Below are 19,509 nucleotides of genomic sequence, written 5' to 3'. Positions count from 1 at the left end.
CCTTCTTAGTGTACATGATCATACTCTATTGATTCAGACAGTGAGGTTTGGTGATAGTAAGTGACTTGCCCATGATTACACTTTTAGGAAGTAAAGAGTATTTGAATCCAGTTTCCATAATATTGAATCTAGTATTTGTTCTGTTCTGCCACTACTTTTTTTGCATATATTATACTTGTAAGTTATTTTTTTTTATTATGCCTTTGCACAGAAAGCAGGTTGAATGAACCTAGATATGTGTTTATCTCAGAAAAGATTTCTGTATGGGCATTTTGTTTAACACTAGCAATAATGTATGTTTGTTAAAAATGGAGCACTTCAACGTGATCCGAATTATCTCAGAATTTTCAACATTACAAACAATTCAAAGGCAAATGGAAAGACATATTTAGGCTTCAGTGCACCATAAGCTTTGAATTACTTGAGAGAAATGGCAAAAAATAAAAACAGAAACATTGTCAATAAGAAACATGCAAAAGAAAGAGGAATAGACTTCCTTGATTTTGAGACTCACAACAAAATAAGAGGCATTTGATTTCCTTGATATGAGAAAATAGTAAGGGAAGTTATTCCCATCAATTTGGGTTGCTTCACTGTTCTAAAATGAAGTAGGAGATCTGGAGATAAGGGATGTAGCATAAAGAAGAGCCATTATATAAAGAATTGCCCTGCCAAAGAAAGGTGCAACAAATTTTCATGAAATAGTTCAGACTGACTGATTTTGGAGTGAACTGGTGTTAACAATGAAATATAAATATACATATTTCACTACCTAAATATTTTTATTTTGTTAGTATGAGCACTCTCTCTATGGATTCAGACACTTTAGAATCTTCAGCAACTCATATGGTAGATAATACTTATCACCTCGAAGCTAACATACTGATCATTTTTGAACCTAACTAAACTGGGGACAGACCTACCATTCATCATCAAACCTTTCCCTAAGCATAATTTTCAAGCAAATAAGGTCATCCATTTCCTTGTCATGAAGAAAATTTGGTTAATGACAAGCATGTAAAAATATAATAGATCTTCAACTGATTAACTCTTAGGTTATCTTTCTTCTGCTCTGTTGATGGCTCATGACTCCATTTGCTTTTTGATTTTAAATTTAGTTTGCCTGCTATTGTATTATTATCTACACATAAAAAATTCATTAGCATTATGATTCTGAAATCTCTAAAGAGTACAAATACCTGGTCACTTTTTTTTATTTCTGCACAGAGCATTCTACATTTTATTATGTTCTTATGATCAATTGTATTGGTTTAATTAAATAGCAAAACTTATAAAGTGAGAGGCTTTATTTTTTTTTGTTTAAGATATTTCCAGATTATTATTTCCAATTGTGCAAATGCCTTGTAGAGTCTAAAATAAGCAACGTTTCTTATCAATGCTAATTGTCTGGGGCACTGGTATGGAAAACCAAAAATTGTAAGTAGTCTTGTAAAGTATTTTTAGACACACACTTCAGTTCAAAAGGGGAATGTGAAGTAGAAGATAGAGCTAGGCCATGAAGCAGAGGGAGAGAGCAAAACACAATCAAAACTCATTAGCAAACTACACACTGTAGTTAGTCTTTTACAGGTCTAAGTATACTAGTGTTCACATCTGTTTAGGCTTTCATATAAATAGTTATATTTTCCCCATTCCTTATTCAGTTCCATTAAGTGACCTGTAAAGTTTCATCCAAAAAAACCCACAAAATAAAAACAACAGCAACAAAGCAAGACATTTGATCAGACATGACAGATATTTAGTAAGTGTGCATTGTGTGTTATTCATTGTAATGAATAAGTATAACTGCAAAGAACATTGAATTTTGAAGATAAAGATATAAACTAAAATTCTGTTGCCCTTGAATATGATTTGTATGTCCCTGGATTATGCCTTACTTCTCTCCTCTTTAAAATGAGAAACATACTTCTTATCCTACATACTTTTCAAAATTTTTGTCATGAAAGTATTTGGTAAAAAAAAGTGATATATACTTGGAAGTTAGTATTATTATTTTTAACTTATAATAATAATAATAAGGTAGTATTTTATATAACACCTTAAGGTTTGCAAAGTGCTTTACAGAACTTTTTCCTCAAAGCAACCTTCAGAGGAAGGTGGCTTCTACATTTTACTAATGAACAAAGCAAAGTAGAACAAAGTGAAGTCAGCTTTGAACTCAGGGCTTCCTGTCTCCATGTTCAGTGCTCTATTTGCTGTGCCTCCTAGCTACAGTATATTTTGACTCTTTAGGTTTATAAATTGCAGAATATTTGGGAGTCTACATTTATTGAAGGAGTTTCCTCATTATCAAACTAAGTATACCAATGAAATTACAATTCCACACTACTGATATTGTGGTTGTTAAAATTATTATCATTCCTTTATCCTTAATAGAGTCAATAAGAAGTTTTTTTTAGTATGAGTTCTTAAGTTGGATTCAATAAACCATATTTAAAAAAATATATATATAAGTTTTTTAAATATAATTGGTTTCCTTTGTAATGCTCTCTAATTTATGCATTTAAAAACGTTATTTTAAGATGGATTCATGAGACTGTCAAAGAGCTCCATGACATAAAATTGGTTTTTATTTAGAGTAGTGGTCACTTTTGGATGGCCAGTATGAAAGCAAACTTTTGAAATAATAAAATGGATAATAATGGATTTAAAACCATCCAAAAAATACTTTATAATAACAATGATACATAAATGTCATCACCCTGAAACATCAGTGATGGATACATTCTTGTCAAAAAGAAGCCAGGTAACTGGTATATATTTGCATATCATATAATAATCATGTTAGTGCTTTTAGAAAAAAAAAAGTCTAAGGGTATCTAGGTGGCACAGTGTATAGACCACCAGCCCTGGAGTCAGGAGAACCTATGATCAAATCCAACCTCATACACTTGACACTAGCTCTGTGACCCTGGGCAAGTCACTTAATCCTGATTGTCTAAAAAAAACTTTTACAAAGGAATAGATAAATGAATTACAGCTTGTATGAAATACTGTGTTTTTTTTTTTTTTATCAAAGTCACTAAAATTGGTTTACTCCTGAATGAGTCCTATGGCTAAGATCCTAAAAAGGAAAAACAAGCCACTCATCAATAATATCCATGTGATTTCAACTAGTTATATGCTTACACAAAAGTGTCAAATAGATCACTACATCACATGAATTTGCTCATTGAATAGAAGTTTATTATAAAGATAATGTCATTGTTATCAAGAATTATAAAATGCCCTTTTTTTAATGAGCCTAGATTTGCGGACTTAGTAAGGAAGAAGTAGGAAATACAATCCATTATTATAGGCTATAAAATTTTGATACTTTTAATACCTATGAAGAAATGATCAAGTGGCTAAAGATTTTTATACCAAAAACTGACTAGCCTTCATAAACTGAGAGTATAAGCCTAGGTATTACAAATACAAATGCCCAAATTTCATTAAGGATTAAACAAAGAGATTGTACTGGAATTGACATATAGTAAAATATAAAACTGTGTTCATGAATACCTAGACACATTGTTTACCCATACAAATATATAAACAAATTTTTAATCAATATAGTCAGATAAAGTATTTACAATTTCCAATTTTGCAAAAAAGTTGTTTAAATGGTTTCTATGACTCAAATTTCTACCCACTCCTACATATTATTGCTGATTTTCCTTAAGTTCAGATTTGGCTTTTTCTTTCTCTTAATTAACTCCATTGACTTTTTACTGTCTCAGTATATAATATAATTTTTTCTTGTTTATTTTTTAAAGTCCTTTTCAAGCTAGCTCCAATCTATCTTTTGAACTTCATTGAATGTCATTGCCCTTCTAGCATTCTATTATGTAGACAAACAGTTCTTGTTCTCAAATATGACACTTTATATCCCATCTTTGGGTCTTTGCACTGGCTGTCTCTCAAATCGGGTGAGGCTGGACCTCACATCTTTCTCATAGACTTTCTCCCCTCCTTCATGGTTGTAACTCAAATGCTTTGTTCTACAGGAAGCCTTTCCTGATCTTCTTAAGTGCTAATGACCTCCTCACTAAATCATGTTGTTTGTAATGACTTTGAATTTTTTTTAATACTTTATGTATTGATTCATGATGTACATATAAACGTTTGTCTACCCCTCCCCCGCATTAGAAAGGATTTCCTTGAAAGTAGGGATTATTTCATGTTTCGTGTTTTAAACTATAGCACTTAGTATAGTGCCTGAACACATAGTAAGCACTTAATGTTTATTAATTGCACATTGATGCTTGGTTAATTCATTTGCATGGAATTAAAGTTCTTAAAGAGAAAGCAGAAGTAATCTGAAAATAAGATGAAATACATATCATTCTCATCATCTTTTCTGCTATTTGAGTAATTGTAAGCATACATTTAGTGAGACATAAGAAGATAAAAACATATCTCCAGAATAAATTTTATCTACTTTTGCAGTAGATAATATTATATTATTTTGCAGTAGATAATATTATTCTGCAAAATATTATAAAGGTAAATGTATAATAGTATCCTAGGATTCCTCCCCAGACTATACTTCCAACTCAATAAAATATAAAATAATAAATATAACAACCACACACTACTACTATTACTACTACTACTATCACTATCTCTACTGTTACCACTGTCTCTTGTCCTACAACTATTAGTTACTACTACCACTACTACTACTACTACTACTACTACTACTACTACTACTACTACTACTATCACTATCTCTACTATTACCACTATCTCTTCTACTACTACTGCTGCTGCTGCTACTGCTGCTGCTGCTGCTACTCCTTCTGCTATTTCCACTCCTACTACTTCTACTATTCCCTTCTTTTTTCTCCTTCAAAAATCTGTGTGGGCCTCATCTCTTCACAACTTAACTATTACAATAGCCTTCAGGTTGGTTTCCCTGTCTCAAGTTGTTCCTACTCCAATCAATCTTCCACTCTGCTTTCATATTGATATTTCTAAGGCACAGGTCTGACCATGTCACTTCTGTATTCAAGCCTTATGTTTTGCTTCATAAACTGGCTCTTTCCAACCATTCTTTGGTTAAAAAACACTGGGCCAAGAAAATACTTTAAAAAATCTAGCTTTGAGATGAGATGGAACGAGTTTGTTTTATAGAAAATATATTTCGTTGTGACCAAACTATGGTGATAGTTAAATGTCAATGAAATGATATAGGTAAAAATAATATCCACTATTTTCTATCCTAGAATATTTTTCAAAGACAAATGACATATGATGTATGGTGCCTGTGTTATTACACATATACTCCAAATAAGTTTGTCTAATCAAAGAGGGAACTTTTTTTGTTTTTATTTTTGTTTATTTTTAATAGAAATGAAAGAAAAAGAATCAGGGAACTAATCATTACTTAATTCTCTTGAGACAGATAGAAAGGAAAATACTATGTATCTGAGATTATCTCTTTCTCAATAAGTTCCCTTTTACTTTTTAAAATCTTTCATTTCACTTATGTTATCCTCCCAAACCATGAGAGTGTAGCCATTCTGCTTCTCTGAACACAACAGATTATGAGTCTGATCTCAAAATTACATCTCACCTCCTTAAATGCCAGAAATGACTCATTTTTATGTTTGTATCCTCAAAGACATATAACTCAGACATTATTTGAATTCTTTCCAAAAGTGCATTTATTTTGCTTATCAAAAATTTCTGAATTGCAAATATTCTCCAATTCATAAATATCAGCAAATTCAATGTGAATTAAATTATTCTCATTATTTAACTGAGATTGTACTGAATAAATTGGGATTGTAATTAAGTATTACAGACATAAATTTAACAAATTTGACTCATAGAAGACTGAATAAATCTCTAAGTGTAGATCTAAATACTATGATAGAGATGACTATAGTGGGACAACTGAAACTTTCCCAAACATGCTCAATGTGTTTTGACAAAACTCTAGCCCCTGGACAGGCATTTTTCCTTATCTTTATCTTAGCTGCCTGTTTCTTCACACCTGTCTTCTTTTAAGACCTTTTGAACAGAGGTTCACAAGTTCTTTAGAGCCTGAAGTCAAGAAGAATTAAGTTCAAATACAGTTTCAGACACTAGCTATGAGACCATGAATAACTCAGTTAATCTCTCTTTTCCTCATTTTTATTATCTGTAAAATGAGGATATTAATAGTAACTATTTCCTAGGACTGTTGAAAGTATTGAATGAGATATTTACTAGTGCTTAGTGCAAAACTGGCACATAGTAGGTACTTCTTAAATTACTGTTTATTTCTCTTCTTCATTCACTTCCAAGTCAATTTGTCTTTAAAGGCTGGCTAGATGAAATCTTTCAAGAAGTTTTCCCTCATTCATATTTCACTTTTTACCCTTTCTACCAGAATAGATAGGTGTAGCTCTACTATGATACTAAGAACATGGACACTAGGGAGTTGAGTGCAGTAGTGGTACTAATGGTACTAGGACTGAACATAGAGTTGAAAGAGATAAGACAGCTGTATTTTGGAGAATTGGAGAAAATAAGTTGGAGTAATCTCAAAGATGTATTTTATTTATTTGGAAATATGAATTAGCATCAGTCTCATACAAGGAAATAGGAGATAATTCTCTTCTCTTCATTCTTATTCTTTCCCTTTCACTTCATGTCTTTGGGCACCAGGGATCCAGAGGTAAGAACAGCCCTCATGTAAATTTTTTTTCTGCATTACAAGTGATGCAGAACCCTTTTCTGATATTTATTAACTTTAATGCTTTCCTTCTGAGATTATCTACAGTTTATATTGTTTATGTATTGTTTGCAGATGGTTTTTTGTATATTATCTGCCTCAGATTATGAACTTCTTGAAATCTGTTTATTTTTTTTCTTTTTTATTTTGTATCTTCAGTATTAAGCACAATTCCTAGAAAGTAGTAAGTACTTAATAAAATACTGTTTACTTAAACTGTAGCATTTCAGGGCTAACCTGGTAACTTAATCCTCATGTTGATTCTTTTTGGAAACGTCACCTAAAATCAAAACAATAGACTAATATATCATCTATCTATTCATCCTTATATTCTATCTTTTTAACTATCTATTCATCTATCACCTATGTACTCATCTATTTATTTTCTATTTATCCACTTTTCTATTCATCCTTCCATTATTTTTGTTGATTTTTGACATCTACATAGTTTGATTGATTTAACACTGTTTCCCACAATTATCTAGTGTCAAAGTGCTGACAATATTCCCAATTCCACTACTGATTCACTAAGCCTTCCAGTCCTCTCCTTGCCTCCACACCATATTAATGAGGAACATTTTGCAGATAGGGTATAGCCCACTGTAACTCAGAACCCTCAAACTCTAGAGAAATGTCATCCTCAGTCTTTTTATCATAGACTCATGCTACTGTGCCTAGCCATTGATCATTTTTTAAAACACACAATTCATACAAATTGTATATAGTCTATGCACAGTACACTTTTATAAACACTACTCTAACAAATTCTAAATATATTTTGACCGATCAAGCTAATATTATGATATTGTTTACTCCATGATATTTTTTTATTCTACTTTTCATGATAGTACTGCCACCTGGTTCTCTTTTAAGGTTGATCAGTTTCTCTAAGTATTCTTTCCTACCTCAACATCCACATCATGTCCTCTAACTCTAGGTATTCACCAAGATTATATCCTAGGTGTTCTGTTCTTTTACATCTCTTAGATACTTTATGAAACCCATGGTTTAAGGTCACTTTAAGTAAGAATTCTCTCATTCTTTTTTACTTGCATCCCTGCCATTTACCACAGTGATGGCACATAGTAGGAATCTAATAAATATTTGATTGATTTGAGCTAAGTTGGTCAATGTGCTGTTTCACACACATATCATCTCTTTTTCACTTTTTATGACTTTGCAAATATGATCCTCTCATGCTTCCAATATACTCCCTTTTCCTGCGTATGTCTTGGAAACCTTCTTTGCTTTCTAAGACTAAACTCCCTTAAAGAATAAACTTTGGCATTAACTCCTACATAATAAATTTCCTGATTTCCTCCCCAACACAAAACATTAGGTGCTCTTCTCTTATAATCACTGCTTTTACTCTGCATGTCTCTCACACACACACACACACACACACACACACACACACATGCTTTGTTTCACAGCCCCAGTAAAATGCAACCTACATAAGAAGGTATTTTGTTTGTTTTTTTTATATATGACCATCTCTTAGTACAGTGCCTGACACTTTGACTAATTGAATCATTGAAAAATAAAAAAAAAATCAAAGTTTATTTATTAGTATAATGAAATGAGGAAAGGCAATGAAGTAGAAATCAGTAACAGAAGCAGAGATTATGCAACTAAGTGCTTGAATGATTAAATTAGATTAATAAGATTGATAATTTTCTCATTTCTGATTTGTTCCCCATGTATAAAATGGGAAGTTTAGACTGCATGACCTCTAAGTCTTCTTCAAGTAACCAAAATGTTAGATTCCTTTTTTAGAACTATGTTAGATTATTCTAACAAGGAGGCACTTATTGGACAGGCAGGTTAGAAGAAGTACTAGATAGGGAGTGTGAAATAATTTGAGAAAAGCTACAAAAGTTGTCCAAATAAGAGAAAATGCAATCCTGATTTTATGATGATAGCCGGCCGGATAAATTGAAAAAAAAAATGTAGCAAAGATTTAATGGACATAGAGTGGGGCTTGGAGACTGTATGACATACTTTTACTATTTCTCTGTCAGGTGGCCAGTGGCAAGTGACTTTCTTTTTCTCTACCTTATCCCTCACATGTAAAATGATGGATATCTATATATCTTAGGGGATAGATGGTCAGATCTGGAGTGAGGAAGACGATTTTTTTTTCTGAGTTCAAATCTGCCCTCAGACAATTACTAGCTATATATATATATGTGTGTGTGTGTGTGTGTGTGTGTGTGTATACTCAGTTCAAATCTGCCCTCCGACAATTACTATGACACCAGTCAAGTCACTTAACTTTGCTTCAGTATCCTCATCTTTAAAATGGGCTGGAGAAGAAAGTGGCAAACTACCCCAGTAACCTTTGCCAAGAAAACTCCAAATGGATCCTTAAAGAGGAGGACATGATAAAAAAAAGAAAAAAAAAAACAAAACTGAACAACCACAAAAAATGAAGGAGAGTGGTACTTGGTTAAAGTCTCTAAGTTTAGCAGTCACTAAGGTGCCCTCCAGCTCTAAATCTGACATATCAATAGTATTCAAGGGACTCTGTGAAAGTGTCATTGATGAGTCTGTAACTGACTAGATGTTTTAATCAACTGATGGGCTATTCTGTTGTTATTATTATTATTATTATTATTGCTTTTTAGAGAGCAATTGGGGTTAAGTAACTTGCCCATGGTTACACGGCTAGTTATTTTGTGTGGGTGTTAAGTGTCTGAGGCTGAGAGGGAACTAAGATCCTCTTGATTCTGCAGCTGGTGCTTTACTCACTGAGCCAGCTAGCCGCCCCAACTGATGGGCTATTCTGGACTTCAGAAAGAAGACCTGGTTTGAAGTCTTAACTTTATAAAGTTCCATCAGTAATTGTTGATAATGAGGAAGAGGAAGGAGTTAAAGGTGACTTGCAAGATTTAAAGAGATCTGGGCAGCCAGGTAGCACAGCGAGTAAGAACACCAGGGTCGGGATGACCTAGAGATCGAATCCGGAGCTTAGACACTTAGCACCCACCCAGAAACACCTAGCCGCGTAACTTTGAGCAAGTTACTTAACCCCAATTGCTTAGGGGCGGCCAGGCTCAGCGAGTAAGAGCACAGGTTCCAGCGTCGGGATGAGATCGAATTCTGTGCTCAGACACTCAGCACCACACCCAGAAATAACTGGCCTTGTAACCTTGAGCAAGTTACTTAACACTGATTGCTTAAAAAAAAAAAAAAAGGATTTAAAGAGATGATTGTAATTGTGATGCTGCCATCAGAAGAATTCAGAAGGAAGGAGTGATAGTTACCATTTATTTCCCATTCATGTATTTTTGTACTTAGTTTCATAATTAGTTCTTTTTTCAACTTTGATTCTGGGAAATTAATGAACTACAAATCAGGAAAAACAAACAAATAAAATTAAGCAATTTGGAATACGAAGGAGAAAGGCTAGATTGATTGAATAAATGCAGTTACCATAGAAGATATATCATATACCATAGAAGGATAATATCTATATTGACCGTAGTACAAAGAGAAGGAACCAAGTAGGACCTTTCACATAAAGTATACCTTGTCCATATCATTGAGAATCATATAATCAGTAGGGTGAAAAGGAAGTTTTATTCCTTGTATACATTTCTGTTGCTTTTGACCAATGTATTTAAAAGCTATTTGAAAGATAGGTTTTTTTAGTTACTATACATTCGAGATATTAATATGAACCCAAAATTTCATCAAATATGCACATATGTGTATATTAATATATACACATGCATATTCATATGTTTGTACACACACATATATGCATACACATATTTGTATATATACACAGAGATGTGTGTGTAATTCTTTGGATAAACACAATAAGCAAATATATATATATATAGTCTTTTATTCAGTTTCTGTATTTGGCATTAAAAAAAAAGGCTTACCTTGCCTACATATTGAGTGTCTGTACCTGTATACTCTTCCAGCAAAAAAAACTGATTCCACATCCAACCACGCTTGGTTCGACGTAGTATTTTCCCATGATCTTCTGAGAGACTGATCGTCCTTTCTCTTTTTAAATATCTGTTCATTCTTTCTTCTAAAGGTGTCAGGTCAACCACGTGAAGCATACAGGTCCAAATAAATATGTTTAGGCAGGAGCAAGTCCTCATTATGTGTGTTTTAGTGAGGATGTCGCGTTCAATATTTCTTCTGTTTTTCTCTCTCTCTCAACACACACACACACACACACACACACACACACACAGAGTTCCAAATGCTGTCTTCTCTTGAAAAACCTGTAAAGTGAGAAAAATATTTAAAAATATAGCTTACATATTTTGATAAGTTATATTATCCAATTCAATTGTTAAGATCTTGATAAGTACAAGGCACGATTGAAATAAAATATCTGTAGTTTCTTTCATCTTTTATTTTAGACTTATTGAAATCTAATGTCACATCTGGGAGTGGACATAACAAGAAACAATTATATCATAAAAAAGAATGAGACTAGATAGCATTTTAATAACTTAATTGTTAAAATGTAAATTATACATACATTAATGTAGCTTATGTTGAAAATACACTTAGGGTAAAGTACATCATGTCAAGTTTCTTTTTGTCTAGAAAACTGATAATCTAAACTACAAGTATAAGAATTGTAGGAGCAAATTGAAGAATAGAAAGATAGGTCATTTCCCCCATGACAATGAATCATGAAGCTTGTCTCCAAAAAACCTTATATCTACCGTTATTCTCCTATGCTCTCTGTGTCTTCTGTGAAAGTTAGCTAACACTCAATAAGAGTCTGGATGTGAAAACTTAGAGAAGTTGTAATTTAAATATTACAAGCACACATGGAAACTCTTGTGCAGATGCTATTGGGAAAATTCTAATTGTCCCTCTCTCGCCTTCTAAGTATATCTAAACTGCCCACTACATTACCACCACAGGGTGCAAGATACACCTCTTTACATTATTTCCTGCCAAGCATTCTTGTGAACTACTTAATCAGGTTCACAATTTTGTGTTATCCTTAAGTCCTTACAACTGCTTACCCATATATGCAGTCAATGATAAATCTTGTCATTCTTTCCCCTTCATCTCATAGATATATAATTTTTTCTCTAGTCCTCTGTTCTCTTCACTTCCTATACCTGGATTCTCTCCCTCCTCTCTTCTACTTCATAGAATCCCCCTCTTCCTTAAAACCTGTTCCTCAAACAATATTTTCTATATAAAGTCTTTCCTGAACCTGAACCTTCTGGAACCTTTCATCCCAAACTATTTTTCATTTAACCTCTTATTTATTTACATCATTCTCTTTTTAATTATTTTTATCTATATTAATTTATGCACTTCTTTTCTTTCCATTTAGAATGTAAGGTCTCTGGATGTAGGGATTTTTGCATTCTTTGTATTTGCATCCTCAGTAACTAGCACAAAACAAATGTTTATTGATGGATTGATTGGTGGAAGGACTGAAGAGGAAAGAAACTTGAAATAGAAATAACAATCAGAAAGCTGTTGAAATAGAATAGAGGTGATAAGTTTCAAAACTATAGAATGCTAGATATATACAGATATGTGTGTATAAATATATACATGTGTGTACACACATGCATATGCATGTCTAATGTCTAATCATGTTGCTTCTATGTTAAATAAATTATTCACACTTGCTAATGACTTTTCCATAAAATATCATTTCATCTTTAACTCTTTTAAAAAATGTATTCATATTTGTTTTATAATTAATTATAAATACAGTAGTAATATGAATACTTATAAAATAAATATATACATATTGTGAGACTTTAACCAAAAATAGCTTATTGGGTGCAGAAACAAAATAGTTTGGAAAATATTGATTAAAAACATTAAAGCCTTTGATATAAGTGAAAAACAAAATTAGAGGAACTTATTTCAAATTACATTTTTTCAGTAAATATTTTATAAATTATTGGGAAAGTTACCCAATTGTATATGTATATTACATTTCCAATAACTCTTCCAAGTGAAATCACTGCTTAAATTCATTTTTAAATTTGATAGCAGCTAAAAATATATTGTGAAGAAACTTCTAACCCCACTGCTGCAAACATGCCAAATATAGCTTTGTTAATTTTTGAAATATGCATTTCTGCTCCAAAACTTATGTGATTAGAAATATAACATTTCATTGGATATTTGTAAGAGATTAGGAAAAGTTTTAATTTTATAATTTTTCTTTTGCCTTTTGGAGAGCAGGGCAATTGGGGTTAAGTTACTTGCCGAAGGTCACATGCCTAGTAAGTTTTAAGTGTCTGAGGCCGCATTTGACCTCAGGTCCTCCTGACTCCAGTGAAAGTACTCTGTTCGCTGCACCACCTACCTGTCCCTAATTTTATAAATATTAAGAAGTGATTTAAAAAAAATCCTGAAGTCTCATTCTTAGGAAAATTGAATGATTCCTAGAGATATCTGCAATCTTTGCTCTGGTACACACACACACACACACACACACACACACACACAATATCCATTAACAACTTGAACATAATATTCCCTTCGTTTCATTTTCTTTGAAATATTAGCATACATCTATGAGGGACAACACACTGCTTTTAGAATACATGATTTAACTTAGCTCATCACCAAAATGCTTTTGCCACTTAACTAGATATAGTGAACATCATAAAAAAGAAAATGACCTCATAGTTCCTTTTCAATTTTGATATCTCTAGTGTCTATTCAAGTTAGTCAGTTAAAGCATGCTTTTAAAAATGTCCTAATGAACAAAATCATCTCAAGAGGAAAATAAAGTGAGGAGAATGGGATAATTTTGCAAAGATTATTAAAACTTTTTCTCAGTAAGAAAAATAGTCACATTACTTGGATATTGACATCACTATTTTTGAATACTAAAGAACCTAAAAACAGCAAAGATAACCAAATTAGATTATATGTATGATTAGAATATTATGATATATGTGCATATGTGTTTGAGTATACAAAGTGTATATGTGTATATATGTATATAAACATAAATACTCCTTTACATATATTTATATGATTATTTGTTTATACACACATGTGTTCTTCACAATACAATATCTCCCATTATACTAACTTATTTATATCATGTAAGATTCCTTGGACAGAAGAAATTATCCTCTTTGATTTCCATATGTAAATTAACTGAAGGTGAGGTATAATACAAGTAAAGTTAAGCTGGCAAAAATTCTGCTATTATGTGATAGTGTTTCCAATAAGGAACTTAGGTCAAGGAGGAAATCTTGTCGATACTTAGGTACTTTTTTTTTTCAGATGGCATTGGGTTGATTATATCAAGCCCCAATAAAATTGAGAACTTCCTGGAACCTATAGCTTATCACATGAAAATTATAGTCTATCCACTTAAAGAGGAAAGAACAGATGGATGAAGAACTTATATTACCTAGATTTCAGCATGCATCTGAATAAACAGTAATGGAGCTTCTCTATCAACATGCATATCTAAGATAGATAAGAAAAATGGTTAAGAGTTGGGTTATGAATCAAATTTGGATAGGGGAGTTGAACTACAAAGGAAGAGAAAAGGGAGGGACTCAAATGAATTCCCTCCAGTTAATACTACAAAAATAATTCAAAACAAAATAATAATATTTCAAAATAAATTCTGAAGTGGCAAAATCCACAAAAGGATAGGATGAAATAATTCCCAGCACAAGACAACTTAGAAAACCAGCAGGAAATGTCAGTTGAATCTGGCAACAGTCCAGAATAGGCCAAAACCCAGCAAACCAGCAGTATGTCTTGGGGTTGACTAAGACAGTGGTGGCAATTGTGATTTCCTCAGTCTCTCAGCACAGATGATAAGGGCGTTAGACAACTGGTCAGGATATTATAGTAGTCTTTTTGCTTGTACCAGCAGCAGGACTCTGTTGCATTGCTCATAGTTCTATCCAGGTTTCAGTTCAAGGAGGAGGAGGAGCACTAGAACACCAGAGTTTGTGGCATCATGGGAACTGGGCTCCTGGTTATAATTCATGAGTGGAAAAGAGTGTAGTCATTCACAGCCCAGAGAACAGAGGAGGAGGTTAGTAAGCACACATCTTTTATTTCAGAGTACCTGGAAAGAACTAAAAACTTACAGATCACTGAAGTTATCTCTGAAAAGAGTTGTACAAAAATCTTGAAAGTTAAGACAGTGTACTTTCCACACCAGAAGAAGAGTTTCATTTTAGCACACAGTTAAAAGTCAAGATATAAGCTGCAAAAATCAGCAAACAACTGATAAATATTCTGAGTATAGGAAGTTGCTATAGCAACAGGAAGTATTGAAACACACATTCAGAAAAAAAATCAGTCCAAATTGCTGCATCCTATATATTATATATGAATAGGTGTTATACCATGGAAGAACTAAAAAAAAGTATTTCACAAATCAAGTAAGAGAAGTAGAGGAAAAATGGGAGAGAAAAATGAGTGTGATGCAAGGAAACTATGGGGAAAAAAAGAGTGCACAGGTTGGTAAAAAGAGAAAAAAAAATAAAAACCTGAAGAAAATAACATGTCAAACAACAGAAAAGGACAAATGGGAAAAAAAGAGGCAAAAAATTCAATAAAGAGAATAATGCCTTAAAAAGTAAAATTGTTCAAATAGAAAAAAGATGTTCAAATATTCACTGAAGAAAAGAATTTCTTAAAAAGTAGAACTGTTCAAGTGGAAAAGAAGGTACAAAAACTCAATGAAGGAAATAATCTATTAAAAACTAGAGTTGGACTAATGGAAGTTAATGACTTTGTGGGATGTCAAGAAACAATAACCCCAAACCAAAAGAATGAAAGAGTAGAAAAACATGTGAAGTATCTCAATAGAAAAATAAATAATAACTTGCTTGGAAAATATATCCAGAAGACATAATTTTAAAGTTATTTGACTACATAAAAACCATGATAAAAATAGTATCTTTTAAGAAATTATCAAGGAAAATTACCTTGAAATCCTAGAATCAATGGGTAAAGTAGAAATCTAAAGAATTCACTGATGAATTCCTGAAAAAAAAATCCCAAAACGTACAACAGGAATGATATCAACAAATTCCACAACTCTTAGATGAAATGGAAATTATTGCTAGCATTCAAAAAGAAGGAACTAAAAGATCATGCAGCCCCAGTCAGGATAACACAAACTTGGCAGTTTCTACATTAAATGACTGGAAGACTTGAAAGATGATATTCTGGATGACAAAAGAACTAGGATCACAGCTAAGAATCACCTACCCATTAAAACCAAACACAATTCTTTAGAGAAAAGTGAATGTTCAATGAAATAGAGGATTTTCAAGTATTCCTCATGAAAAGACCAGGGATGAGTAGAAAATTTGAATTTTATATAAAAGACTCAAGAGAAGCATAAAAAAGTAATATATAAAGGGAAATCTTAATGGATTTGATACATTTAAACTGTCTACATTCCTACATAGGAAAATGATACTTGCAACTCCTAAAAGCTTTATAATTATTAGGGCAGTTAGAATGTATATTTGTAAACAGAGGCACAGTTAAGAGTTGAATATGTTGGGATAATTATCTAAAAAAATAAGGGGTGAGAAGAATGCACTAGGAGAAGGATAAAGAAAGAGACAGAATAGGGTAAATTATCTGACATAAAAGAGTCGGAAAAGAGCTTTTAGAAAGGAGAGGATATTGGGGGAGTTAAGGATGGGAGAGCTTGTAAATCTCATCTTCATTATAATTGTCTCACAAAGTGAATAACATACATATTCAGTTGAATATTATCTATCTTAACATTATCTATCATAACAATATAATCTATCTTAACATGCAGGAAGGCAGAAGGGGGGAATAACAGAAGAAAGGGAGAGATGATAGAAAGAAGAGAGGGCAGATTGTTTAAGATAAAAATCAGAAGCAAAATAGTTTTGAGAACGAAATAGGTGAAAGAGAGAAACTAGCATGAAAAATACTGGGAAATAGTAAGAAAGTAGTGGTGAAATAGAATGGAGTGAAATATACAGTTATCATATCTGTGGAAAAAATGCTTCAAGTTTCTCTGATAAAGAACTTATTTCTCAAGTACATAGAAAAACTGATCAAATTTCTAAGAATAAGAGTCATTCCTTAATTGATAAGTGATCAAATGATATGAACAGACAGTTTTCAGAAAAAGTCATCAAAGCTATAGATGTTCATATGGAAAAAAGGTTCTAAATCACTATTGTTTACTAATATGCAAATTAAAATAAGTCTGAGATACCACACTACACCTATTATATTGGCTAATATAACAGAAAAGGAAACAACCAATGTTGGAAGGGATGTGGTGAAATTGAAACAGTAATGCATTGATGATGAAGTGGTATATTAATTGAACCTTTCTGCAGAGCAATTGGAACTCAGATGGAAGTGCTATAAAATCATACATTCCCTTTGACCAAGGAAATGTGTACAAGAGCTCTTTTTGCTGTTTAAAATAATTTGAAATTGATGGGATGTCCATAAATATAGGAATGACTGAACAAATTGCCGTATACAATTACAATGGAATACTATTGTGCTATAAGAAATGATGAGAATGTTGCTCTCAGGGGAAAGAAAAGAAATCTGTACAATCTTACATGAACTAATACAAAGGGAAATGAGCAGAATTAGGAGAATGTTTTATGGTTTTGTGTGATGGTCAACTTTGAATAACTTAGTTATTTTCAGAATGCAATATTAGAAGACAATTCTGAAGGTCTTATGATAAAAAATGCTATCCATCTCCAGAGAAAGAACTGATTTAATCTGAATGCAAATCACAGCATAATTTATTATTTCTTATCTTTGCCTTTTTTTGGTCTATGTTTTCTATTATAATATGACTAACTTGGAAATATATATATATTTTTTTTTTCCTAATTTCTCAAATGTAACCTAGATCAATTTTTTTCCCAGCTCAATGAGATGGAGAAGGATGTGAGGGTAAAAATTGGGACTCAAAAATGTTTAAAATTAAATGCTAATTTTTTTACATATAGTTGGGAAAATACAAATAATTTTTAGAGTCAAAAAGTTTGAGAAGAGCATAATGGATTGATTTTCAAAAATTCAAAAGTAATTTTTACTCTTCCAAAGCTGTGCATAAGAACAATGGCCCATCTTTTCAACATCAATTTTGTTTTAAGCAATTGGGCTAACATAACTTACTCAAGGTTACATGGCCAGTTATTTCTGGGTGTGGTGCTAAGTATCTGAGCCCATATTCGATCCCCTGGTAGTCCCGACACTGGAGCCGCTGCTCTTACTCGCTGTGCTACCTTGCCGCCCCACAAAATCAAATTTTACCAGTTCTTCCATTCGACAGTAAAAACTAAAATATCACTTCCTCTAAAGAACTAAAGAAGAACATCAGACAAGGAAAGTAAAAAGTCATAAGAGACATTAGCTGAGTGCAACATATAACCAATCAGAAAATCTAAAGAAGGGGAATGAAGGATGTCATCAAAGATATATAAGATAGAGAATGGGCTGCTCAGAGGGAAGAAGTGAAGGATGACAGTTGACAGAACAGAGTTGTTGAACTCAAATGGCATCAGAATAAAACAAGAAAGTACTACTGATTTTTGGGTTGACCGGCCATGGAATAATATTGGGAGGATGTGGAGGAAAGACATCTAAGATGAGTAGTCATTTTCAGTATTGGAGGTTATTCCAACAGAGACAGGATAGTAAATCATTCAAGTGTTTTGGTAATCATCATATTAATTATTATTGTGTCTAAGAAAAATGGAGCCCTCAAACTTAATAGCTTGATAGTATCTTTTGGTGTTGTCCCCTATTGAAAGGTAGCAGATGTGAGGGTCTTTGTTATGATGATTTTAAAGTACCTATGAGTTTTGATAAGACTAGTGTAATCACAGGACATACTCTTTTTATTGTTTTTGTTTATTTTTTTCCTATATTCCTTTTTTATTAATTAATTATTTTTTAGTTTTCAACATTCATTTCCACAAGATTTTGAGTTACAATTTTTCTCCCCATCTTTCCACTGCCACCCAACCTGAAATAGAAAGCCTACTGAATACCCCTTCCCCTCATCTCTTAAGTCTTATATTCTCCCCCTTCACTCCCATAAATTTCTAGTAGGGTGAGATGGTTCTCTATACCCCAGTGCCTGTATATCTTATTTCCTAGTTGCATGTAAAAAAAAATATATATATATATATATATGTACATATATATATATATATATTTAACATTTGTTTTTAAAAATTTGACTTCTAGATTTTTCCCCTTCTTCCCTCCTCACGCACCGTCTCTGGGAAAATAAAAAATTCAATATAGGTGGCACATGTGTAGTTAACCAAATCATTTCCATAGCATTTATATTGTGAAAGACTAAGTGTATTTTCCTCCATCCTATCCCACTCCCCACCTATTCTATTTTCTCCTTTGATCCTATCCCTTTTCAAAAATGTTTGCTTCTAACTACCCTCTTCCACAATCTACCCTCCCTTATATGCTCCCCCCTCTTATCCCCTACCCCCCTATTTTCCTGTAGGGTAAGATACCCAATTGAGTGTGTATGTTATTACCTCCTTAAGCTTAATTCAATGAGAATAAGTTTGTCCCATTCCTTTTCACCTTCTTGATCTTCCCCTCTATTGTAACAGTCTTCTCTTGCCTCTTTTATATGAGATAATTTATGCTAATCTATCTCTTCCTTTTTTCTTCTCTCAATAAATTCCTCTCTCTCCTCTTAATTTTATTTTTTCGATATAGTCCCTTCATATACAACTCATCCTGTGCCCTCTGCCTATGAATACATCAACATACATATG

At 32.6% G+C, this 19,509-nt stretch overlaps 1 protein-coding gene across 3 annotated transcripts in view; it reads right to left on the bottom strand.

The window, feature by feature from the left end:
• LOC138170876 (cadherin-9) overlaps positions 1-10,962 on the bottom strand; it is a 187,462-nt gene extending 176,500 nt beyond the window's left edge. For all 3 annotated transcript variants that reach the window (XM_069100360.1, XM_069100361.1, XM_069100362.1), the window contains exon 1: positions 10,621-10,962. In XM_069100360.1, the coding sequence (XP_068956461.1) occupies positions 10,621-10,848 (228 nt within the window). In that variant the 5' untranslated portion in view covers positions 10,849-10,962. The remainder of the gene's footprint in view (positions 1-10,620) is intronic.
• Positions 10,963-19,509: the final 8,547 nt, after the last annotated feature.

Source organism: Petaurus breviceps, unplaced genomic scaffold (genome assembly GCF_028583685.1).
Source record: "Petaurus breviceps papuanus isolate PSGF00001 unplaced genomic scaffold, PetGlider_PUasm1.0 40, whole genome shotgun sequence".
In the NCBI taxonomy this organism is placed as follows: domain Eukaryota; kingdom Metazoa; phylum Chordata; class Mammalia; order Diprotodontia; family Petauridae; genus Petaurus; species Petaurus breviceps.
This window is presented reverse-complemented; position numbering and strand designations above follow the sequence as displayed.